The sequence below is a fragment of the Uranotaenia lowii genome, chromosome 3 (assembly GCF_029784155.1).
Source record: "Uranotaenia lowii strain MFRU-FL chromosome 3, ASM2978415v1, whole genome shotgun sequence".
Classification (NCBI taxonomy): domain Eukaryota; kingdom Metazoa; phylum Arthropoda; class Insecta; order Diptera; family Culicidae; genus Uranotaenia; species Uranotaenia lowii.
In genome coordinates this window covers 189,883,048-189,909,546 of record NC_073693.1, presented here as the reverse complement: position 1 = coordinate 189,909,546, position 26,499 = coordinate 189,883,048, and the positions used below count along the sequence as shown (strand labels likewise).

At 35.5% G+C, this 26,499-nt stretch overlaps 1 protein-coding gene across 10 annotated transcripts in view; it reads right to left on the bottom strand.

The window, feature by feature from the left end:
- LOC129758043 (tight junction protein ZO-1) overlaps positions 1 to 26,499 on the bottom strand; it is a 145,548-nt gene that overhangs the window by 21,430 nt on the left and 97,619 nt on the right. For 6 of the 10 annotated variants that reach the window (XM_055755468.1, XM_055755466.1, XM_055755472.1 and 3 more), the window contains 9 exons: positions 16,315 to 16,484; positions 15,855 to 16,197; positions 13,544 to 15,301; positions 11,931 to 12,161; positions 3,931 to 4,099; positions 3,369 to 3,864; positions 2,548 to 2,681; positions 2,345 to 2,483; positions 1,552 to 1,774 (listed from right to left, as the gene is read on the bottom strand). In XM_055755468.1, the coding sequence (XP_055611443.1) occupies positions 1,552 to 1,774; positions 2,345 to 2,483; positions 2,548 to 2,681; positions 3,369 to 3,864; positions 3,931 to 4,099; positions 11,931 to 12,161; positions 13,544 to 15,301; positions 15,855 to 16,197; positions 16,315 to 16,484 (3,663 nt within the window). The remainder of the gene's footprint in view (positions 1 to 1,551; positions 1,775 to 2,344; positions 2,484 to 2,547; positions 2,682 to 3,368; positions 3,865 to 3,930; positions 4,100 to 11,930; positions 12,162 to 13,543; positions 15,302 to 15,854; positions 16,198 to 16,314; positions 16,485 to 26,499) is intronic. The other 4 variants (XM_055755471.1, XM_055755470.1, XM_055755467.1 and 1 more) reach the window with 4 other exon arrangements.

The window sequence follows — 26,499 nt, the reverse complement described above, 5'->3', positions numbered from 1 at the left end:
TTTAGTCACCGATTAGCTTAGCTTGATTGACTACTCACATCCACTATAAATCATTGAACTCGAAACTATTTTCATATGTTTTAAAAATTATACGGAATATTGATACATATTTTACATATTATTTATACACTTCAATCTATATCCTATATTTAAATTTTCATTGCTTTTCTTAATATGAATTGAATTATTTCGAATTCCATGATCTCAGACGTGGTTCAGTAGAACGAGTTCAACATCGCTACTGCACTGGTCGCTACTCCGTGATTGACCGAGGCCACCAATTTTGTACAAGGATCAAAAGAATGGTTCTTGGGATTACAAGCTCATTCTCAATGTACAAAAATGATGCTCCATCTTTGAACATCAATAATGGCACCGGCCACGTCCTTGTAGTTGTAGGCACAATTTTCCCGTATGTTTGGATAACGTGCCGCTATTAAGCCTACCCCCATTCTGATACTGATAGGACCGAGGTCACCTCTGCATCCTTTTTATTTCAACCTGCTTTTTATTTCAACCTGTTTTCGTTAACTTATACAGTTTTACAACGAAAATCTTGAGTTATGCTATAACCAAAATTTCTCAAATTTCCTGTGGAATGAGGTCGTTATCAAATTTTGAGCTTTGAAAAGGAAAAATCGGAAATATCATGCAATACAAATAGCTCAAAAATTACCATTTAACCAATATTTTACTGTAGGAATCCCTCAATTGCAATGTTCTGAAAAACTGATGTCTTGTAAGACATAATGATTTCTTTGTTTATCACCAAAACTATCAAAAGCTTGGATGTGCGAATTTGAAAGCTAAAAGTTCTTCTTGTAACAGTAATTTTCTATCATACTTGTGTTATTTCTTGAACATTAATCATAAAGATATTTTTTCAAAAAATATGTTTGTATTTTTTAACTTCTACGTCAGCACCATCTGCTTGTAAATTTACATCCCATAAATAGTCACCGATTTTCCAAAAAAAGTGTCTCAGAAAGTCAATTTTCGGCTAGAAGTTCTCGATTTTTTTTTTCCTTTTTTATTCTATTTGGCATAATTTACAATAATATGTATCATACGGAAAAAAGGTCAGCGTGAAACCAATAAAAGTTCCAGCTTTAACCAAATACAATGCTGGTTCTAGTATAGAGCTATTTCATGCCATTCTGGGAAATGTTCCATTATGGGGGAAGAATTTTGGTAAATGATCCAATTTGGTAAAAAATCTACTGGATATTGATTCGTTCTGGGGTTTGATCTCGAATATTTGCCATTCTGTGCAAATGTTTTTAAGGAAATTTCTGAATAAGTTTTGTTTATATTGTTTTTTTTTTGTTCTCAAACTATATTCAAATATGCTAATATTGTGTAAGCTGGTAAAATTTCAATCAAACTCGAGAGCCCCCTGCGTAAATTGTACAGGACTCCGTCAATCTCAAAAATCAATGATCCTCTAACGACCCTTCAACTGACTAAATAGATTTTTTTTCAGAGAATGTACCCATAAATGATTTAAAGTATCATAAAATTGTGTTGTGGTAAAGATTTGAAGATACTTACCCCGTTGTCCCACTGTCCGGAGTTCATAGGTCCTCCGTTGCTTCCAGTTCCGCTGCCTCCGCCTCCCCCTCCTCCTATCGGCGGTCGATAGTTTTTGGGCTTCGGTGGTGGCACCGGTTTGAATGGCATTCCGTTGGGACCATTCGACGGTGGCGTGCCCAACATCGGCGGCGCCATTTTGTTCGGCTTCGAATAGTCTGCTTGGGATGCGGAATTGTTCCGGCTAGTGTGTGGATGTGTGGTGATGTTCGTGGCGTGCGTTCGGGTGTGGACGAGTGGGTTGCAGAGGGTGTTTGTTTGATGCGCAGGGGATGGATGAATCACGCGGGAAATGTAGAAATGAAAAAGTAAAACTCATATTTAAATAAACATCGTAAAGTGTAGTGAGTAAAAACAACATTAGCCGAGGTATTTGTATGAACGAACAATGCAGCGAACGTGAATGCAAGACAGGTGGTGAAAGATTCGGGGGGTTGTTCGTGATAACAGGTGAACATTTTGGAAGCAAATACAGCACCTTCATTTTATTGGGTTTTCTTGAGGAATGTAAATCTATAGCTATAGGCACTTAAACAAGAGTGTCGTATTTGGAAAAAAATAATCTACGGTTTTGACAGCATAAGGTATAGTAGTGTAAATTTGGCTGCGATTTGTTACTGAACAGATTATCTTTGAACTGTTGTCGCATTCTGCAGCGTGAAAAATAAGAATTATGTTTCAAATTCTACTTTTATACCATGTTAAGAGTTAACTTAATTTTGTGATTGTTTTTTTCAACAGAGGATAAACTTACCTATATTTCCCATAATCAGTTTTGGTTTCCATCACGTGCTTCCGCGGACTTTCAAGCGCCAGATTGGACGGTCGCTGAGGTATATTCATTCCGGTGGGCCGATCACCCGAGTTACGCTGAGTCAATGGTTCGTGATTGCCTGTGAGATGAAGAATTTCATATATAAATAGATCACAATCACATTACGAATGAAATACACCTACCATTAAGATTGTTCCTATCGGGATGTAGATGGCTTCCTCTCGGAGGCGTCATCAGCAAATCGTTACTTCCGGTGGTACGATTGTAATCGGACACAGTTGATTGGTTGGGCGTTAAACCGGTTCCTCCGCGACTACTGCAAATGTGTAAGAAGCTTGCATTAAAAAGTGTAATCCTATAGTGTATAAAGATGGGTTGGATCATGTGTCTATGTTATTTCATGTTTGTTCTCCTCTTTGAAGGTTTTTGTAAAGTCGTGTCATTAAAAATTTGTTTCCGTTTGTTGGAAGATGAAGACCTCCTGCAGAAAGTGTCTTGATTAGTCCGTCTTTTCAATGCTCTTCAACCATTTAAAAGACGCTCTTACGGAAAAACTCTGTTCTGCGATCTTCATCGTTGACAAAGGAGAACAAACATCATTCAAACAAAGCTCACAAAGAAGAGAACAAAATCACACACAGCGATTTAGTTTGATGATAGCACGTGTGGCAAAAAAGTGACATCAATTTATTCCCGTTATTTATGATTCAAAGGCAAAACTATATCAACATTTATGAAAAAAATACTTCAATTAACTTTGTCCAGATTTAAATTTTTTTTAGAAAACAATGCATATGACTCAAATGCAAATTGAATCAGGTGATAAAAAATAGAAAAAGTTAGATCAGCTTGACAGCGTTAGTTTTCAAATAAATGGACGCTGTAAGCTACAACCCTGTGTCTCACGTTTGCGAGAAACTGAACTGACTTTGAAGGCTTCATGCCGACCTAAAATACTAAAGAGCTGACATTAATTCTTTCTACTTTTCTAAATCCAACTTACTTCGGCACCGATTTCAGATCATCGGGCGCATTGGGTCCTAACCTCATGTTCTGCGCCGTCAGCTGTGTTGCGTTGTACGAATCGTAGCTGGATACACTATCGTAAGATCCGTTGGCCTTGCCAGGTGTGCTGGTAGCCCCCGGGGGCATCTGCGGGGGCGGCTGCTGCTGCGGAGGAAGCTGGTTCGGTCTACTGGAACGATCCAGCGATGTGTTCTGCACCCGCTCGAGCGAGTTCAACCCGTTGCTCAGCGCCGCTCGTTTGTCGGGCGTTTGACCCAACATTTGACTTCGGGTGGCATAATCATCGGCCACTGCCTGGTCAAGATTATCGGTGGAAGATTTGCTGTTACCAAACAGCCGCTCCTGGGCCGAACGCCCCAGAGTCCCTCCAGTGCTGGAGTTGCGGGACGGGAGCGACGATGCCGGTGTGCTGGGTGTTGTGGTAGCGTTTGGAGGTTTCGATGCTCGGTCTATCCGCGGAGGTAGATCTGGAACTATTTGTTTAATTGAAGTGAATAAAAAAATCGAAAAATTGTAAATATGAATGTTACGAAATTTACCTGGACCAAAGTGACTCGTATTGTTGTGCTGAATAGGTGGCGGTGGTCTGGACCCATAGATGGCATCTTCCGGGGGCATTGGTGCTCCGATATTGCTTTTGTTGGCAGAGAATCCGTACTTGTTGTCCACAGTCATGCGGCGAGGATGACCCGAATGATCGTAAGGATTCTTGGATGCAATAAACATTGGGTAAACGATTAATTTGCGGTCGAATGCAGTATTAACAGTAGATCCTAGATAGTTGTGTTCTGTATCGAAAACTAGATGGGCGTGTTTTATGAAGTCCAGAACAGCGATTGAGTCAATATCCAAAAAAAATAACATGTACATTACGGTGGCAATGGATGTTTGAAAAAAATTTCTACATCGACTTTCAAAAACAACATTTTGTTGTTTGACCCAAAGTTTCTTTTTTTACATTCGAAAATCATTAAAAGGGAGACCACAGGAAATCGTGAAGATCGAATTTGTTTTAAGGTGGAATGACTCAAAAATGTACAAAACTTTAACGAAACACTAATTTTGGCTGAAAATCGACTTTTTTAAAACTTAGACATTTTATAAATTCCGGTGAATTTGTATGGAATGCCATGTACAGAATGACATTAGTCAAAACTCGTTCCAAAACTCCCGGAAGGCTTTAAAAACATCCTAGACATAAATTTTCACTTGTATGGTCCATTTGTTCCATTACGATTGTCCTTAAAAATAATTAAAAATGCAAAAAAAAAACACAACAATTTAATTTGATTTCCGAATCCAACCGATTTTTAAACCATAATAAAAAAAATTAATAAAACAAAAAAAATAAAAAAGGGAATGGAACAACAAAATTCAGATAAATCACAAGAGACTTTGCAATTTTTGCCATTTTTATCATTTACTTTTTTGTCATTTTTTATAATTTTGATCGTTTTTGACATTTTTGGTAGTTTTTGTCATTTTTGACATTTTTGTCGTTTGTGTTGTTTTTGTTCGTTTTGCCATTATTGTTACTTCTTTGGTTTTTTTTTGTCATTATGTCGTAATTTTTGTCGTTTTCATCAATTTAGTTCGTAACTTGGTGTAATTTTTCTTTCTATCGATTTTTTTTTGTTCTTTTTTTAAATTATTTTAGAATCAAAACATTGGAAACAATGGGCCAGCTTAGTAATAAATTTAGGTCTAGGATGCCTAAACGTATGCAGATAGGTTTGATTTGGAACGAGTTGTGATTTCTAATATGATAATTTTTTAACATTCCATACAAACACACTGTTTTTGTAAAACGGTTGGTCCGAAAAAATATATTTTTCACCAAAAAAATCCTATTCCACATGACTATTTTTGCTGCCAGCCTAAAATAAATATTTAATATGCAGATTAGACTGAGTCAATTTTGGATCATTTTTGATTTTCTTAAATCCTGGGATCTAAAAAGGTTCGTTTTGCTTCAAAACTCATCGATGATTTTTTACAGAATTTTTAAGTGAGTTAATTTGAACTTTTAGCTTTATATGCGAAAATTGGATATTTTGTTCTGAAAAATCAACATCATTTTTGTTTCTTCTGTGGAGCCGAGCATGCATATGGTTTTTGTGCCAATTTATAAATTCTCATAAGAAAGTTTTCCGCTGAACAACTTTGTCGAAGACTGTAACTTTATATCTCATAAGGGAAAAAAAATTGTTAGATGTTTATCAGGGTATGTCTTTTGGAATTGATAAACAATAGATACAAATGACATCACTGATGAGTGCTTAGCGAGGTAGGGGAAAACTGTGCAAGACGCACCAGTTAAGCATAATCGCAATTTACAGCGATAACAATCATTTAAGAACCAAATTGAAAGTGTACGACGATTCAGAGATCAGACTTACGTATTATCAAAAAGAAAAAAATATGATAAAAAAGCGATTTGGATTATATATTTGTAAAAAAATTAAACAGCCAGAAAACAAACCGCGGGGTAGAACGCCAAAACTAGTGGACAGAACGCACCATACCGAAAGGATGGTAAGAAATGAAACAATGATTATAAGGAATGTAATGATTGAAACATAAAATGTTTAGTTACATGTTAATCGTATTTTTGTAAACTCATAATACTTTGGCAAAAAAATATTTATTATTGCTAAACTTATTGAAAATTTCGCTTTTCAAAATACACTTTTTATAACCTTATAGGTAAAACGCCTTCAGGTAGGCAACGAAACTCAATTTCTTAAATGATATCGCGGCAAACATGGCGCAAGATAATTTTTTAAGTCGAGTATTTTGCACTTTTTTAACTCGAACAAGGACGAAATTTGTTATAATTATGCATTGATATCGTAATTTGGGAGTCAGCAAATAAAAAGAATGGTATTTCGTTTTGATATTTGGGGTTTCTCAAAAGTTAACAGCATTCAAAATTTAAGTCTAAAACACGTGGTCTTGTGGGCATTCAGCCCCAATTTTGAAATGATTGATTTTAGTTAAAATTTGTATGAAGTTAGTAAAATACAACAAAATATGTTTAGTCTTTCGTAGGCGTAGGCGAGTGGAAAAACGATAAGCTGTAGTTTCATCAGATTGCCCAGGCCAGTTTGCCAAAAAACCTTAAATGTTAACCATGAAAAATAACAGGTTTCACGCTGATTCCATTAATCCTTCTGTTTCTCAGAACTGAAGTCGTTCTTTCGAACTTTTCATCAAATATAGGATGAAAAAGTTTGTTTGCTACAATATAAATGAAGAAAAACATCATTCGAAGCTTTAAGTTAGTGTATTTTTGAGAACGAATTACATAGGCCATTTTACCTCGCTGGTGCGTCTTGTATTGCGTATTCAGAGAAAACAACCGTAATTTGACAGCTCTGCTGATAGGTTGCATTTTCGTCAGTGTAGCCGAGAAACACCAAAGCAAATCATCATATGATATGTAAATCGTTTTTTTTAAGATGCACTAAATTATTATTTGAATGAATAAATCGACTTCTCGGCGAGTTTTGTAAATTATTAGATATCGATAAGAGTCGGTTACTTTAAAACATCTATGACTTATTTGAAACATTCGTTGTACTGTATATTATGTGATAATGTTGAATGTTTGTGTTGACTCAATTCATTCAAATTTAGGATTTCAAGTTTAGTTTCTATTCAATATTTCTATCGCGCCAGCACTAAATTTAACATCAGATGTTGAACTTCCAACGAAGAAAAAATATGTTTGTACTAGATTGTAGGAAGTATTAGTGTTGTCAGTTCCCAAACAATGCACAATATTTGTTTGATTGAGTCAAATGGAGATTTGAAACAAAGCTGTTTGAAGTTATTGGTTTTACTTAATATTGAAATAATTAATCACGCTTTCAGGATTTTTTTCATAAAACAATTTTTGAATCAACAAGATAAAAATACTACGTATATTTTAAGGTTGCATGCCAGCATCATTTCTCAGTCGTTTTTTGGGGATTTTCATCTGCAAGGATAATTCATCGTTCAAGATTTTTCAGTCGTTATTGAAATCGTTATTTAAATGATGATTGAAAAATCTTGAGCATCGAATTATCCTTGCGGATGAAAAGCACAAAAAATCAGCAATTGGCAGAAGTCATTGAACTACTTTTTGGCATTTTTACTGAAACTAAACTCTGGAATAAGTTTTTGACAATTTGTTCCGAACACAAAAATTTGCAAGTGATTCAAAGTTTGAAAGAAAAATTCATTATGTTGTATGTTAATCCATCGATTTTGTATATAAAAATGCGGAGAAAAACAATTCGAAATAAGCTCTGCATTATTTTTTCTTCTTCCTTCTGATTGAAGTTTCAATCAAGTTTACCATATATCATAAGTTCTTTAAATAGTTAAACAATGTTCCAATCAGAACGTTACCATGTGCAGTAATCATTTTAAATGGTTTGAAATGTTGCTGAAAAATCATGATTGATTCTGAAACATAATGTTTGTCTTAGAAAAAAACGCATGAAAGTGTTCTGAAGATTTATTTCAGTTTCAAAGTTCGGTTTCCATGTTTGACGTTTGCGGTAGTGCTTCTTCGTCTTCAGGAAGAGTTGAGAAAATCCAAAATAAGTCTGAAAGAGCAATACAGTTTGCAATGCTTTGCGAGGCACAAGCAGTGATGTCAATTGAATTTATTGTTTATCAATGCTGTTAAACAGCTAATAACTTTTTGCCTTATAAGATACAAAGTTAAGGTCTTCGACAAAGTTTTTGTTATAAATTGGCATAAAAACCATATACCTACAGGCTCGGATCCACAGAAGAAACAAAAATTATGTTGATTTGTCAGTACAAAATATTTAATTTTCCCATACAAACCTAATAGTTAAAATTTAGTCATGTAAACGGAACTCAAAAATTCTGCAAAAAATCATGAATGAGTTTTGAACCAAAACGAACTTTTTTAGATCCCAGTGTTTGAGAAATTATAAAATGACCCCAAATCGACTCAGTCTAATGCAGATAAAACATAGTGATTGGGAATTTTGTTTTAAATTACCAGGACAATGTAGAACATTAACACACTAGACTGAGTCGATTTGGGGTCATTTTGGAATTCCTCAAACCCTGGGGTCTAAAAAGCTTCGTCTTGGTTCAAAACTCACCCATGATTTTTTGCAAAATTTTTAAGTAACGTTTACATGAGTAAATTTAAACTTTTAGGTTTGTATGGGAAAATTGAATATTTTGTACTGAAAAATCAACATCATTTTTTTTTCAACAGTGGAACCGAGCCAGCTGAAGGTTTTTGTGTCAATTTATAAAATTCCTTAAGGAAATTTTCCGCTGAACAACTTTGTCGAAAATCGTAACTTCGTATCTTACTAGGAAAAAATGTTATTTGCTGTTTAACAGGGGTATGTCTTTTCGCATTGATAAACAATAAATGTAATTGACATCACTGCTTGAGCCTCGCGAAGTGTTGCATGGAAAGTAGTCAAGCAATACCTCGCTAGGCACCCTGCAGGGATGTCTATTACATTTATTGTTTATCAGTGTGAAAAGACATACCCCTGTAAAACAACTAATAACTTTTTATGCTAATGAGATACGAAGTTACGATTTTCGACAAAGTTGTTCAACAGAAAATTTCCTTAAGGAATTTTATAAATTTGCACAAAAACCTTAAGCTGGCTCGGTTTCACAGACGAAACATAAATGATGTTGATTTTTCAGTACAAAATATTCAATTTTCCCATACAAACCTAAAAGTTTAAATTTACTCATGTAAACGTTACTTAAAAATTTTGCAAAAAATCATGGATGAGTTTTGGACCAAGACGAAGCTTTTCAGACCCCAGGGTTTGAGGAATTCCAAAATGACCCCAAATCGACTCAGTCTATTAACACACGACGTATTACAGGACACGACGCTTAACGTTCTTACAAACGGAAAAAAGGATTCAAAATTACCTTTTTTGTCGACCGGTTTCGGGCTCGATGTTGCCCAACTACAGGACGATGTCCGACTGATCACACGAAGAAATTACTGGCAGGATTGTATTACGAGTCTCGTAGTATTCGTCGAAGGATGGTTCCTTTATAAATTTTTTCTTTTGGTGAAGGTGAAAAGCGGCCACATAATTGGTGGGTCATCTTCATTCATTAGCAGTTTCTCGGAAGTACTTATGAACATCGACTCCCATGCGTTGAAATGTGAGGCTTTTCTTACACATTTCTTATAGATAACTTTTTCCCAGTTTATGGAGTGACCCATTTCCGTTGCGTGGGTGGCTACGCTAGATTCATTGACCCTGTTGTTGTCTACAGCATTTCTATGTTCTTTAAGTCGAACTTTAAATTTTCGTCAAGTTTGGCCAATGTAAACTGCTGGGCAACTCTCACAGGGGATTTCATAAATTCCGGATCTCTCATCTTGCGGGATCTTATCCTTCAAGGAGACCAACCAAAAAAATTTAAGTAATTTCTTCATGTGATCAGTCGGACATCGTCCTGTAGATGGGCAACATCGAGCCCGAAACCGGTCGACAAAAAAGGTAATTTTGAATCCTTTTTTCCGTTTGTAAGAACGTTAAGTGTCGTGTCCTGTAAAACGTCGCACACAGGGGTAAAACATGAAAAAGGCGATCAAAACTGTTTTCTGACGAAACTGTGCGGTTAAGATCTATAATGTCTTCGAGACAAATAACCTACATCACAAGGGCTATTAAATTGATTTTTCGAAATTTGATTAATCCACCTAGCAGTGAGTTAGAAAAACTAACCTTTTTCATATCCATTTTAGAGCTATACTGTCTGAGAACATTTTTAGCTTGTACCAATTCTAGCAACTTTGCCAAAGAAGTCATTACTGTATCAATAATCGTTTCAAAGTTATGTAAATTTAAAAAAAAAATTCATCATTTTTCAGGTTTTTTAATATAACTTTTTTGCAAGTGATTTTTCATATAAAATATGTTCTAGAGAGTTTTGAAGAAAGTATTACTGCACACTTTTGCTGAATACACTATATAAAAATTTTGAAGTTTGAACGAGATGTCTTGAAAATACTTAACAAAAATAGTCTTTTTTAACTGGTTATATCTAATGAGTTCGGTTACACATTTTACAGTTTTGCAATCAGAAAAGTATCACCTTTCAAACAATATACAATTCAAAGTGGCCAATTGTTGTCTTCATAGTGTGAATGTCAATAGAAGTGAGCCGAAAATGAAGTTTTCATACTAATATGAGCATAACTTTTACTATCAAGCTGGATTCCTAACAGTAGGCCTACTTGAACCACTTGGACTTGAGATGGTAGATTGGCTTAAATTAATATAGAAACTTCCTTTTCGGCATACTTCTATTGACATTCACACTGTGAAGATCACAATTGGCCACTTTGGTAACACTTTGAATTGTACATTGTTTGGAAGGTGATACTTTTCTGATTGCAAAACTGTAAAATATGTAACCGAACTCGTCCCAACTCAGGAGATATAACCAGTTAAAAAAGACTATTTTTGTTAAGTATTTTCAAGATATCTCGTTCAAACTTCAACATTTTTATATAGTTTCAGCAAAAGTGTGCAGTAATACTTTCTTCGAAACTCTCTAGAACATATTTTATATGATAAATCACTTGCAAAAAAGTTATATTGAAAAAACTGAAAATGATGATATTTTTTTAAAAATTGACTTAACTTTGAAACGATTTATTGATACAGTAATGACTTCTTTGGCAAAGTTGCTAGAATTGGTACAAGCTAAAAATTTTCTCAGACAGTATAGCTCTAAAACGGATATGAAAAAGTAAGTTTTTCTAACTCAATGCTAGGTGGATTAATCAAATTTTCAAAAAATCAATTTAATAGCCCTTGTGATGTAGGTTATTTGTCTCGAAGACACTATAGGTCTAAAACGCAAAGTTGCGTCAGAAAACAGTTTTGATCGCCTTTTTCATGCTTTACCCCTGTGTGCGTCGTGTGTTAATTGTGTAGTTAAGTTGTTTTGTTGGCACAAATCCGCTTGAAAATGAGTGAATGTAGAACATATGGAAAGTTGTATTGAGTTGAAATTCCCGGCTATGAATGAAAAACCTCGATCCATTTTTAATTCATGAACTCGATTCTACGTAAAACAACAAAAATCTGTCTCGAAAGCCTGTGAGGCTGTATGTATTTATGATTCAGCTGTTGTTCATGTTTAAGGTCTCAAATCGGTAGAAAAAAAAAAAAGAGTAAAAATATCTTTCGCAGTTCATTGGACATACCTAATATACTTTTCACGATGATTACATACAAGAAAGTTAGGATCAAAATGATTCCATCTATTATCAAAAATAGTTTAATATCATTATGAATTTAAACCATTGCACTAAAGTGAACAAACTGCTTAGTCTTTCACGAAAAGTTTTTGTAACTTTGAGAATATGTACACAAGAAGTTTCATGAAGTTAACATTTATGTAGAAAACAAAGAATGAATGTAAGAATTTCGAATACAGATTGTGTGAGAGAAGGAAGAAAAGTAAAAAAAAAATCGTCTGCAAAGGGATGCTGTTAGCTTACCGTGTATGGTGGTGGCATTCCGTCACCGAGTTCTCTATCCCTATCCAAGTTATCCTGATTAGTGGCGATCGAAGGGTCAGAGCTTGACTTCACCAGTTGCGGTAAGTTGCCCAATGATAATGAGGCCGATGGTCCCGGGCTTAGTTCCAGATCCGATTCCGGACTTGAGGCGTAGGAGAGTCGGGAGGTGGTCATTGGGAAGAGGAAATCATCGGAGAGGGATTCTACTGGCTGCTCGGACAAAGCGTCAAATGGAATTGCGATGCGCAAACGTTGGGAAATGATGGGACGGGAATTTTTTCATTTTTATTTCGAAAACGAAAATTCCACAGATTTGTGATGGCGTGATGATGACGAACGATGGTTACATGATTTCAGTGTAGTGTGATTTCGGTTTTTCATTAGTGTTGAAGATTTGTTTGTTGGAAGCGGGACAAATATATGAAAATAAAACAGAGAAAAATCACACTGTTAGATTTCTCAAACGGAAAAAACAGTTGGACAAAATGATCCGTTAGGTTTATTCATACCGTTAATGTTAGTTTTCTTGCATGCACAATACGTTAGAAGTTACAAACAAATGAGTACGGTTAGTGGTGCGTACGTGATTCAATTATCAATATAGGCAAAGTTGTGATTGTCGTGAACTTGACCGTTAACCTTGTCGTTAAAAGTTATTTGTGGATTTGATCCATTCATGTTAATACGATTATTATCGATAATGTTATGCATCTGCTCGTGTTTAGTGTTGTTAGTTATGATAGTTTGACGACCTGTATCGCTTGTTTCGTGTCGTCCATTTTGTGGGGTTGTTATAACGTAAGGCTTAGCATGTTCAACGCGCATGCTGTTATCCAAATCAGATAATTGGCTGATGCTGGGGGTGGAAGATTTTCCATATGAGGTGTACAAACTCAGCGAAGAAGGCTGCCTTATGGAGTTCGAAAGCCTGGGCATTGAGGTGGACTGATTAATTTGGCTTTGTATTGGCACCAATGGAAAGTTATTATGGCTCTGGTTATTAACGTTTGGTGGTATTGGAACAATCTGTGAACCATGAGGGGGTGGTTGATCTAACGCGTGAAATAACTGTGGCTGCATTGAAGGAACCACAGGCGTTGGAGCAGGATGTAGTTGATAATGATATGGCTGATTCTGATGAGATAGCCAACCGGCAGGAGTCGAGTAGCGGTTCGAATAGCGAGAATTATTAGCGAATCTACGGGATGGTTGAGCGTAGTTGCAGCATGATAACGGGCAAGGAGGTTGCAGAAACGGTAGAAAAATGTCCGATGTGAACTCCACCCGCTATTGAGGTAATGTGTGATTTGCAGAAGAAAGTAAACGATAACAACGATTAACCCAAAACCCGTATACCAATGAGGAAACGAACAAAAGAAATCTATATTTTCAAAATTATATCATATTACACATGCGTTTTAACCAAAATCCATTTTATCTGTTAAAATTTTTTTTATCCGAATGTAACTAGTAAAGTAGACTTCCGTTGTTCGTTTGCTACTTTTCTCTCCATCCTAAATTTAACATCTAAAGCACCTAGCTACTACCAGCACCAGTCTAATATTGAAAGAAATAAAAAAACAACGATATACCTTTGTTTCGGACATCCACACTGCACCACTTTGCTGTTGATCGATCGAGTCCCGAAGCTTCCGATACCAGGTGTCCGGATCGTTCAAGTTTATGGTGGTGCTGAAGATGTGGGACCAGACTCGTTCCAGCTTTTGGCACTGTTCGAACAGCTTTTTGCTGCTTTTGTGTTGCGATTTCGGCAAACCATGTCGCAGCTGTTTCACGCAATGTTTGGTGTCAGCCTTGAGGAAGATAACCACCGGGTAGAATTGTGCATAGTTGAGTCGGTCGACGGCGTTCGGTGTGATGTCGAGTAATGCATGTTTCCCTCGATCCATGATGTCTCGAATGTTGGATAGCCGTACAATCCCACCACATTTTGATGACCCCTTGTCGTCGTCCTGCAGAGGCGCCGTGTACTTATCGGAGAAATCTTTGATAAGCCTTTCCCGGGCTATGTCGGAAACGGGCCCAAACAGTACAACGGGTCTCACGAAACCTGGATGACGTAGAACTACTCGTTCATAGGCAGGGAATTTTGAGATGGAATCAGAGAACACAACGTCGTCCCAGTTTTCCCTCGAAAGGGATTTCGATCGGCGATGTGTTGAACGACGCCTCCGGAAGAAGCTGACTCTCGATTCTGATGCGTTCATTTCTTTTTTAGTAGCGTTAAACTGAGCTGTTGCAAGTTCCTCTGCGCGAGCTTTGTTTGGTATCACACCACGCTGAAGTTCCTGATGACCGTGACCAATACGAAGCACTTGCCAGGCACCAACTACTCCATTGTACAACGTGTCAATAACTCGGAACACATCTCCTGCTTTAAAAGCTAGTTCACCTTTAGATGGATTTTCGCAATGAAAGTGCGTTTTAATATGGAACGAATCTCCTCTCTGCTGTTGTGTAACATTATCGTACTCTTCCTTACAGTACTGAACAATCAGATCGATACGATCTTGTAGGCTTAGAAGGAACAGTACTGCTTCTTCTCTGGTAACTCCGTTCATGTCCATGTCGTTAACTTTTAGTATTTTATCTCCAGGGACGAGTCCTTGTGCAGCAGCTGGACTATTTTGTTGGACGGCAGTAACGAAAATTCCTACCTCGTTACCACCGCTCAACCGGATACCAACGGATCCTTCTTTCTGGAATGTGATATACCTCGGCTCCGATGAGATTTTATCATCATGCAGAGGCCGACGCGTACTGTAGAAATCTTCTCCTCTTGGTGGCGGCGGACGTGGAGGCTCGTCGATTATGCTCCGCGATCGCATATGTCCACTGCCTTCACCACCTCTGCTACTCGTCGCTCCCGGAGGCGTACTGGGCCTGTCTAGTTGTTGTAAAGAAATATCAGTTAGTGGGCCGCGTGATCTTCCCCTTGGTGTAAGATTGCTTTTATCATCTACTAGTAACGTACTCATTGCCGAAAGTCGCGTTGGAGGCTGAACATACAGGTTCTGCCCCGAATAGGATCCCCCATTTCCGTTGAGATAATTCTCATCCATATTACTGCAATTGGACACTTGTGCGGTATGGGAATAAACTGGCGATTGCATGCCGGAGCTAGTGCCTCCACCGAGACCCGCGGAATTCGTCGCATCTCGCAATACCGCCAGCGTTAAGCGCTCTTTACACCCATCGATAATCTTCTTCGCTTCTTTCAAGCTCATCGAATCATTGCAGTTTGTGTTGTGTATCCTTGTAACAAGGTCACCTTCTTGTAACGAATAGCCGTTGGCTGCTAGTTGATCTTTCGTCTTGGACGAAATTTCCTAAAATTCAAAGATATAGCGGATTAAATATTTAATTTGTTTTACGATTTCGTGATGACCTTATCCTGGATGAAAAACGAGACTCAAGTAATAACATTCAATACCAGTGTGCAGAATCGGATAGAAACAACAACAATATTTGAAAGAAGATAATGATTACAATTTGTTATTCGGTATTCAAATCTTAATCCAAGTAGAAAAACCTGGAAATTTTTAACTGAAACAAAAACAAAATGAAGAAAATTCCTCAAAAAATCTGCACACAGGTATTTTGTATTCACTTTTGAACCTTTTATCATGATTTGATTTATCGGGAATGTAAGGGCCACCCTGATATTCAATTAATGTGGGTTATTATACGATTATCAGTCGTATGGTAATTTTGTTAGGATGTGGCTTTCCGAATAATGATTGGTCTTCTGGTTATTCCACGAAAAACATGTCACGGGTCAGACGCCCCAAACCAAGTCTCTGACTGCCAATTAATGGGTATGATGATTGATGGTATTCCACTTAAGACACCCACAGCAGTCAATTGGACTTCAATGCATACCTTAATAAATAATCTACATCCTAAAACGATGCCGAAATCATCTTTTTTGTTTGCCTTTGTAACAATCACTTTGATTTGCTGCTGAGATCCATTGTTTGCCGCCAAGGCACCGAGCCCGAGTCCCGTCGAGCTGAGGCTATGCTGGTGCTGGTGCTGATGCTGATGTTGATGGGAATTAGTTACCCCCACTCCGCCCGCCGGTTGCATTAGACTATGGTTCGGCACACGCCGCTTCACTACCAGGGTCACGGTATTGCCACTGTCCCGCAGCACTTGCACGGCCGTCGCGTACTCAACGTTCTCGAGCGAGATTCCGTTGACCGAAATTATTCGATCGTTGACCCTACACGAGTAGAATGGTTAGATTTAAGACAATGTAACGATATCCATACATAGGTAGCCTAGCACATTTCGCCGTTCCATAAAATGTGTGTTTCAAGTACAAACGATAGATACTTACTGCAGCTGACCCTCGGCGGGACCATGCTTCAGCACGTCGCTGACTGCTATCGATGGGTCACCGTTGGCAAAGTGCGGATTATCTCGCCCACCGGATACGGCAATTCCGAAGCCATAGCCCGGAACACGTGACAGCGATACGGTGCTGTAATCCCAGGACGTTCGCTCGTTCTGTTGAGGAAACAAAAGATAAAGGGAAATAATTTAGAATTAATTTGAACATAGCCCAGCAGGAGTTTAAATCATGATTATAGTGTTGAATTTTCTAGATAAATTTGACAAAATATCTTTGTCGCTTGTGTATACGATAAAAATGAAAATAAATGAATAAAAGTGAAAAAATGTCGTTTGTTGACTGCAAACAAATTGTTTTGCACATATTCGGATGTAAATAAATGTCCCGAGTCAAAAAAAAAAACCAAGACTAGTTCAACGAAGATGAAAAACCGGACAAGCCGGCATCTGTTGATATTTGTTGTGTTGTACGTATCGTACATACACAAAACGCCTCTGCCATGTCCTCACAACCGTTTTATTTACGTTACTTACGTTTATGGGATGTGGGAGGTTGTGTAAGATTTTCGGAGACGCCCAACGGTCAATTTTTCTACAATGTGTGTCATGTTGTTTTGAGGCAATTATTTACCCGAAAGTGTGTCATTATTTCATTTTGAATGATTCTCACAACGCCTTGAGTACTTTTACATTTTACTTTTTTTTCGACATCGTAGTTAATGTCATTAACGATTGTCCATGAAATTTCACACTAGTTGCTATTACCATCTTAGGTTTAATCCATATAATTTGAGTGATAATATATTGTATTATATTATACTTGTGTCCTTTCTTATGATGAAGGACTCCCTCTAACGAAGATTGTAAAAGCTTTTAAGAGTAAATTTTTTTAAAGGAAGTCTTCAAAAACAGTTAACCTGTATTTAATTTCGTAGTATACATCCATTTGAGAAGTCGACTGTCAACTGTCACACCAAGCAGTATCGAATCATTCGTGATTTTCGAATGATAGAGTCACTTGATAAAAATCCCTACAAATTTATTTGAATTTGTCGTTTTTTACATTGATTTTGTTTGTAAAAGGAGCCGGCATTTTCCCTTCTCTTAATAAAATGAATTCTTTCAGTATTAGGTTTTAACATTAAAATTTGACTACTCACATCCACCTTTAAAAATCGAACCCGAAATGCTTCAATATATTTTTAGTAATAAATAAATATTGAAGAATTCCGTTGAATTTCCTTAGTATACTTCATAAAAACTCTTTATTGATACTACAATTATTTTGAATCAAATGCATTTCGAATCCCATGATCGCATGCATGGTTTAGTAGAACGAATTCCACATCGCCAATGGTTGCTACTCCGTGATTGATCGAGGCCACCAATTTTGTTCAAAAGTCAAATGAATGGTGTCTGGGACTGACAGCACATTCGCAATGCCCAAAACTGATGCTCTCTCTTTAATCATCAATAACAGCGCCGGCCACGTCCTAGTAGTCAATAGATATTTTGGAAAAGAGAGAAAGGGATGAAAGAAATAATTTATGCTTTAGGACCGAGGTCACCTCTGCGTCCTAGCAAACAATTTTGTTCTGGGGAGTGGGTAAAAGGATGTGATCTGGAGACAATTTTGACTAGTGTGATCTGATTCTGAGCATCCTATTCTTCTATTTTCCTGAAGACAAAACATCAACCCAAATGTTACAATTCAAATAAATTAAGTTTATTTGACAAAAAATCCTAACTTAAATCCATCAATTGCAGTAGAATTTCTATCTTGTTAGTGAATGTGCTTTTCCTTTTAAATAATTTACAACAACTTCAAACCCAACTTGTCAAGCATGAATCTTTTAATTTGAATATGCCTTAGATAACTAGTCAAAAATGATTGAAAAAGAAATTCTTGGATACAAAAAGAGCAAAAATATCTTCATTGTTTTAAAGCGCCTGAAAGCTAGATTCAAAAATTAAAATACACTTTTTCTAACAGTTTTGTCTTCAAGTTTTATTCGAAAAACATCCGATATTTTATTTTCTCATATTTCTAGTTATATAGACTCTTTAAAGTCATTGTGATCGGATACTGTGATGCGAAAAAACAAACTCAGAAATATATAATATTAAGATGCCAGGATAATAAACATTGACATCTTCCTAGTTTTGAACGCACAAAACCCGTTTTGGAATAAAACTGCATGCAAAGATTATGCCTATTTTTGGGCGTTTTTCATCTCATGTACACCACTTCCGGTCGCGAATTTTTTATTGCAAACTTATTTATATAACCTATCCATTTTTAAAAAGAACGAAAGGAAAAACTACTGTACAATGAAATAGAAAACCTTGCGCTTTTTTTGTTTAATTGTCTGTCGTTTTCTTGAAAAACTTGTTTCAGACGCCTCATTTCGAAGATGGATGGCTCTTCTAAAGTGCTCGGGTCCCTCGGGTCCCCTCTTTTATTTTTAAAAAGAGTGGGTCTTTCAGTTAAATATACAGGGTGACAATATAGTTTCCGTACTTTTTTTTTAAATACTAAAAAAAACCTAAAACTTTTTTTTATATACAATCAAATCGAATCAATAATCATGACCATAAGGTTGAATCGAAAACTTCCATACATTTTTTCTGTAAACTTCCATACATTTTTTTCAGTAAGTCGACAACAACATTCCTAAAACAAATTTCGGCATCCTCCATGAACTTAACTTCAAGAACAGTACTGCTAACAACTCATCAACGGATTCCCCGACACATACCTACTGAAGCCGTGCACAACTCAGCACTTTGGTCCAGATGAATTCACAGCTTCAGTAGGCTTGAAGCTTGACGAATTTTGAAAAAATCAACCACTTTCATCTGTAAAAAGCTGTTTTTCACTTTTGGAATTTTAGGGCCAAGAATGCCAGCCTGAAAATCATTCCATGTAAATCATCTTGTAGTAAAAACTCTCAGCTTTACGATGTGGTACCGGGGATGACAGAAAAATGGCACTGGGAGGGTCTAGAACAGGGGTGAGCAACCCGCATGTGGCCGCATGTGGCCCGCGAGACCCTTGTGTGCGGCCCGCGAAGCTTTTTTAAATTTTTAATGCCTTTTTTCTACAATGAATAGTTAGGAAAAATTCAGATTGTTACCTTTTTTTTTGGCATTTTAAGCGTTTATTATGTTCTGTTCATGGCTTACATGCAATATTGTTTACTGGCATAACGTAATATTGGAAGTTTTTCTTCATTCAGCATACTTTTTTCTTTATTATTAAATTCCTACCACTTTGAGACCATAATCCATTAAAGTGAGTCGGAAGAACAGCAAAAAATCGGAACGTACACATGGTCAAAGCAATTTCGAAGCCGGTTTAGTGAAGTCATTACCTATTTTCATTTCAAGCAAAAATATAAAGTGGAATGATAAAAAATATGCTCACGGCTAAAAGGCTTGTTCTGTTAGCATTCAAATACTGGAAAAAAAATTAAACCAAAAACTTTTTTTTTTTTTAATTTGTGAGCAGGGAAAAGCCCGCAGGAGTGGAACTTTTTCAGTGCTCGTTCTCCAGTGGGCGCGAAACCTCTTCATCATTATTTATTATTTTTTTAAATTTTTTCAACTTGTTTACAATAAGCTTTGTTCATTAAAACTTGTGATATATTTCTTACTTCTGAATATTGACGAAAGTTACGAAAGCTAAATAATAAAGCCTGGGTGAACGATTTTAGATTATCTATCAACATGAATCAACCCACAAAAATTGTTAGTTGTTTATAAAATCAATTGATATCTGAAATTCTGTGATTCCACCCAAAATATCTTTGACGATTATCTGTGATGCTTTTTACAGAAATTTGATAGAAAATCACAACACACACATCACAAACATCGATAAAGTGAGTTATTTCAGTTATGATTCGCAATACACATTACCAGAGTCAAAATATAGCAATGATAATAAGATTAAAAATGAAAAAAATGTAGTTTTGAAGATAGTTGCTTAAAAATACATAAAATTGAACATTTTTCTGCTATTTCGACAACCTTTCTGAACATCTGAATGCAATGATCCAATGCAGAACTTCAATGTAAAGAAACAAGTTTTTTGAAGCTTGTAGAAAAAAAATCTAGGCTTTGAGGACAAGTGTTAATGGTGAAAAAATCACAGAAAGTCAAATAGCGATTCAACGTCCAACGCTAAGAAGACTGTGATTTCTTTAAAAATATATTATTTACACTGTTAGTTATCACTATGGAAAGCTCCAAAAGATTTTTAAATTGAAGTGATGGCGAATAGTATCATCGGTTTAAACAAGAATGTTGTAAGAACGAATATTCGCCAAGAAGTACTATTAAAAACTTGATAGAATTAAAAAAATACAAAGATTTAGCGAGGTACCTATTCAATATCGGATATTTAAAAAGCCGTGTTGAATTACTGTTTTTGAACCCGTGAATTCGTTTTATCTTTTATTTTTCAGATTTGTTTTCGCCAAAAAATTGTAGTTATGAAAAATGATGTGAAGTTCTGATAACTATAAAAAAAAAAATTTTAAGTGCGGCCCGCCGACAAGGTTTCAAATTTAAAATTGGCCCGTTGATTCAAAAGGTTGCTCACCCCTGGTCTAGAACGACATTTACCTTTTTCCGTAAATGCGAGCATCGTCGGAGACATTTGCAACTGAGTGAAAAAAAGGTATGTATTGAAGTCGTGGGAAGAAATTTTGATGCAATCTCGATTTTTTTCGATTCACGTTGCTGTATTTAATATCCATTTGAAGCAGTTAATAATCATTGATTGTTGTTGGCCATTAAAAAATAAAACAAATTTTATAAGTTTGATTGACAAAAAAATTGACATAAATTAAGAAAAATATGAAGCATAACATCACAAATTTTCATTTTTTTATCGAAACATGTAAGTCAGGATATTCTGTACAGAACAAGTAAAATAAAAAAAATATCTCCACGTTTTCATTACATGCAAACGTCTTGCACAATAATAATATTTATTTTTACTTCAACTTTCCAAATAATTGGCACTGCACTAAAATAGCAGCCAATTTTTCCAAAACTTGCTCACAGCGCGGAGAGAGAACAGAGAAGCTTTTTTTAAGAATTTTATCCCGGCAGTATTTGGATTGATATCGGGTATTATTATATAACTTTAGACTTTCAATGATTACTATTGAAACCTTAAGTTGGTTTATAAATTCTATACACTTTTCCCTATCTATTTTTGAAAATAAAATCTTAAAAAAAAACTATAGTTGCTTAAATTTGACCAATCGGCAGTACAGAGTTTCTTTAATGATTTTCCATCCCAGTTTCTGTCTACGACTTGAAACTCGTATTGAAACATTTTCAACTGATTTAACAAAAGTAAATATCCTGAACCGGCATATCATTTTCCAAATGATTATTTTCAAATTATCATAAAAACGTTTTCATAGTTGAGTTGCTTAAAGCATTGAATGATTCTCATAACATAAATATTTCTATGTTTTTAATCTTATCTTTTTCCAGATTCAATCCATTGAGATTTTCAAGTCTTGTATTGTTTCTTCAGTTATTGAAGATCAGCTTGATGTTTTTTAATTTGAGAACTCAGGATCTTTGTTTAAGGTACTAAGCTCATTTGAATTCCCTATCTGACTTTTTTCAATGATAACTGATTCTGTGTTTCACACATTCGACCTGTTTTCTGATTTTTATTTTCAATCGATCATTTTTGCATTTATAACCCTTTGGCTTTGAGGGCATCGAATAAAACTTTTGTCACATTTGAAGTAACTATTTGATAACAATTTTTTCTATCTGATGAGAATCATATTCCTAAACATTATGTTGTTTTTTATTCTATGTTTCCAATCTTCATGATACTTCCCAATTGTCATTTGGTAAATATTTCTCGATGAAGCACAAACTAGGCGATCAATGATTAAATGGAAAACATTTAAAATATCTATCCGGTTATTTTTCTGAATCAGAAAAATATAGTTAATGAGAAGGGTATTAAAAAAATTTGATAATTAAATTTTGAATTTTGCAGCTTAAATCAGAGCTTTCATTTTTTAGTAATTTCTCAACTCTTCCGCAATGTTTGCACGTGATTAATTAACAATTTGTATTTGAAGATACCAGAAACTATCTTCTACGCAAACAAAATGGCTATTTGAAGACAGTATAGGTACTAAACTCATCTCCAGTTGGTTTACACGTTTAAAATGTTTTGTATTCTCTGGGATAGCATTTGAAAAAAAAAAATCGAATCATAGGGGCCCCCGAGAAAAATTGCCCCGGCCCCCCGATAGATTAATGCGGCCCTGCATAAAAGGTAGGTATTTCAACAAATATGGAAAGCCATTAGTCAACTAGTTTTAACACCAGACTAAAACTTATCCTAGAATGATTTCAGAAATGCCTTTGAGTTTCAGTGTTTGCATCAAAGGTATACAAACGGACCTTGGATTAACGAAATTGAACAATCGTACACCCACAACACAAGCGTGCTGTTGAAAATCAACAATATATTTAATTGTACAAAATGATATTTTTTGCGTCACTTCAACAAGAGCCATTCGCAAATTATAATTTTCATGCTTCAGCAGTAAAGGAAAAACACATAGCTGCATCAGTCAATCAGTAGCACTCTTCCAGTTCAACCGAAGAAATCCCGCTCGGTGTTGGTGGTGGTGATTGCTGTTATTATTATAAATATCCTGACTGCATTTAATTGCTATCGGGCCTTGTTCCCAATTGTATGTTGGGTTGCAAATGACTTTTGGACCGCCAGACAGTGGTCCAACACCCAGAAAAGTTGACAGAAAGTCGATTTTCGAAACGTTCAATTCATATATTTCACCATGTTCCAGAATTGTTAGGCTACATGAAACCATGAAGAAGAATGCCATAAGTTTACTCGTTTAGGAGTTCTAGAAGAAATGCTTGGAAAAATTTGAATATTGTTTAAAAAGTTTTTTGAAGATGTGGACTGTCTATTTTAATGTTAATTTCTCCGGCAAATCAGTCACATTTTTTAGAAACGAACGATATTTTAACTTCGACGTTTCGGTGTCGATTAACACCATCTTCAGGGATTAAAATGGTCGATGTTTCTGTGTTTTATGTGAAAGCGTACTATCCGGATTTTGCGTTTAGGTTTAGTTCCAACATAATTTGAATTTGAGTGCTCAATATTTTAAAAGTTTAAAAGTTGATTTTTAAAATGGTGAGAACTAAAAATTCAAATTATGTTGGAACTAAACCTAAACGCAAAATACGGATAGTAGAGGAGAATGAAGATACTTGATCCCTGGGGATACTTGATTCCTTCGCTATATCTCGAAACAGGTATGTCTTACAAATATCAAATGTTCTAGAAAAATGTGCCGAAAAGAACAGAACAACAATGCTGTTATCTCAACAAATTTTTAAAATTTTATTTTTCGAGTTATTGCCCTTGGTTTGGAATATTTAACCAAATGTGTTTTGAAGATCTTTTTTCATCACTTTAAAATGATTCTCACATGAAAAAAGTTTAATAAAAAAACTTAAAGAAAAAGTTTCCCAAAATGTACGTTATGTGTTATAATTGATCCCGAGTCCAAAAAGATCTATTTTTCTTCTGAATGGATCGTGATCATTGGTAATCATGAAAATACTATTATCTGTCCAATAACTTATGTTTGCCCTGTTAAAAAGGACTCAAAATATTGCATTTATAAAAAACAAGAAAATTGCGCCTTAAAGTATGCAATGGCTGTAGAGTAGTAGACAAACTTTAGAATTCTCTTTGTCTGATACTATCAAACTGTGAAATGAGAACTTATGTGGCAAAAAATAGTCAACGAACCTTTTATCTTCGGATTTTAGTAGATTTTTTCCTAGGGACAGGGCACCCTGAATTAAAAATCAAGTCTTCTTTAGTGTAGGATAAAGTCTCCTGTAACTAAAAAAATATCAAAATTTTTTAAGTCTCACGACAATGAAAGTTGAAATTACACGCTGTCAGAAAATGCAAAAGACGGCGGGTTGCTAAAATTTCCCAAAAAGATATGGTGAAAATAAGAAAAGGGGATCAAGTATCCTCATTCTCCCCTACGTTTTCACATAGAGCACAGAAACAACGACCATTTTAGTCACTGAGGATGGTGTGAAACGACACCGAAACGTCGGAGTAAAAACAAATATCGTTCATTTCTAGAAAATGAGAGTGATTTGCCGGAAAAATAACATTGTTTAAAAATTTCACAAAAAATAGCTTACATTGAATGACGAATAGATACTAAAATCACGAATTTATTTGGCTTTGCAATAATTTTTATATTTTTTCCAGGCCTACTTTACATCTAATTGAACGACAATAATATTTATTTCGATGAAGTTGAAATTTCTTATATGAAAAAAAAAACCTCATACGACCTATTCAAAACTGACTATATTTTTGTATTTGTTTTTGTTTACACTGAATTTTCTTTTTGACATTTTGACATCTCCAGTGTCCTTGGAAACATCTGGTGGCTGATTCGAAATAATCGTTGGGACTTTCGACCAAGGCCTAGCTATACATCTGTTCATCTGTGGCAGAATGTCGAACATTTGATTCTTTTGCATTTTATTTATCTACATCTGTGTTTTGAAATCTCGCAGCTGTTTTATGTAGGATTTATTGCAAATGATGGACGTAAATTAACTTTATTGTGTTGCTTTTTTGTTATGAGAGAAAATACAATTTGAAACAATGAATTGTTTCAAAGTAAGAAATGTAAGTAATTTTTTTTACATAAAATTAGTTAGGTATACATATTGTCGGCTTTAGATAACACAAGGCAGAGGTTCACAGAATTTAAGAGCAAGTTATGACTAATTTCGGGGCGCTTATCCGAAATATGGAATAAGTTTTTTCTATCAGCTTGAGTTTTTTAGTTAATTTTTAATAATAGGTGAAATTTCAACTTAAATATTTGTGCACTTTTTTGGCTACATTATAGAACATTATTATGAACAACTTATTGATGAACTGATTCCATAATATGGAAAATCTATCTTTTGTTTTATTCCATAAAATTAAAAAAGACCTAGATTTTAATAAAATTACAGCTGTGTCGTATTAGAAGACTCAGTTCCTAGCATTCTTAATATAATACTAAAACATTGACAGAAAAACTGATTTTTTTTTAACATAAATATGTGCATTTAACCCGCATGGTTTGAGGTTCGGTAATTCAGACAACTTTCATAATAAAATTGTTTTCTCGAAATCTGAATGAGATTTCAACATAACATTTACTCCAATGTATAAAAAACAGATGTCTGTTCATGTGTATATATTTAGTATTTATACACATATTCGATGAAGTATTTGATAATATTGCAGTATTTTGCTTAATAGGCGCATACTGCCTGCTTCTTCCCTACATACGAAATTTTTGCTGTAAGTGATGACCGAACTGATTTTATCCAAACGCTACCCAATAAAACATTACGTGAATGAATACACAGCTAATGAGGACATATATGTATGCTTTTGAAAACGAGTAGACGAACGAAAAAAAATAAAGAGAAAAAAGCCCGCGTTTTCTGCCTAATCCGTGCGTCCACGTTCGCTGTCACCGTGTGCATGTTAATTTAGCGGCCAAACAATAGCCCCGATTATGGTCAGTCAACTCATGCTCGGGCAGGGGTTGTTTTGGGGGGCGTCATCCCTCCGTGGAAGTGTGAATGAAATCGAAACGAAAATAAAGTAGTCGAGCTGACCAATTAGTCCAAATTTACCCTTACACGGGATTTCCTATTCTGGAAAGTGGCAGACAAAGGATCAGTTGGAATCCTTAGCTAATCGATCGGATTTGACGGCACCACTTGAGTTCAATTTTGGAGTTTTTTTTTAACGAAAAAGAAAAGTGAGAAACTGTTTTCCTCCAATTTCCCCTTAGCTTGAAATTATGTTAGTCAAAATTGTTTGAAAAATCTAATTTTTTTTGGAATGACACAAATGGAACAACTCAGAAATAATTTCTTTTTAAGGCACCATCAATTTTTCTTGAGAAATAAGTTATTGTAGAAGAAGACGATTGTCGATGCAAATTGAAACATCAACAGGTTACAAGACGAAGAGTTTTAATGTTCATGTTAAAGAGCTTCATCAAATCGTTGTTGATATTCAAATCAAAAGCTTCAA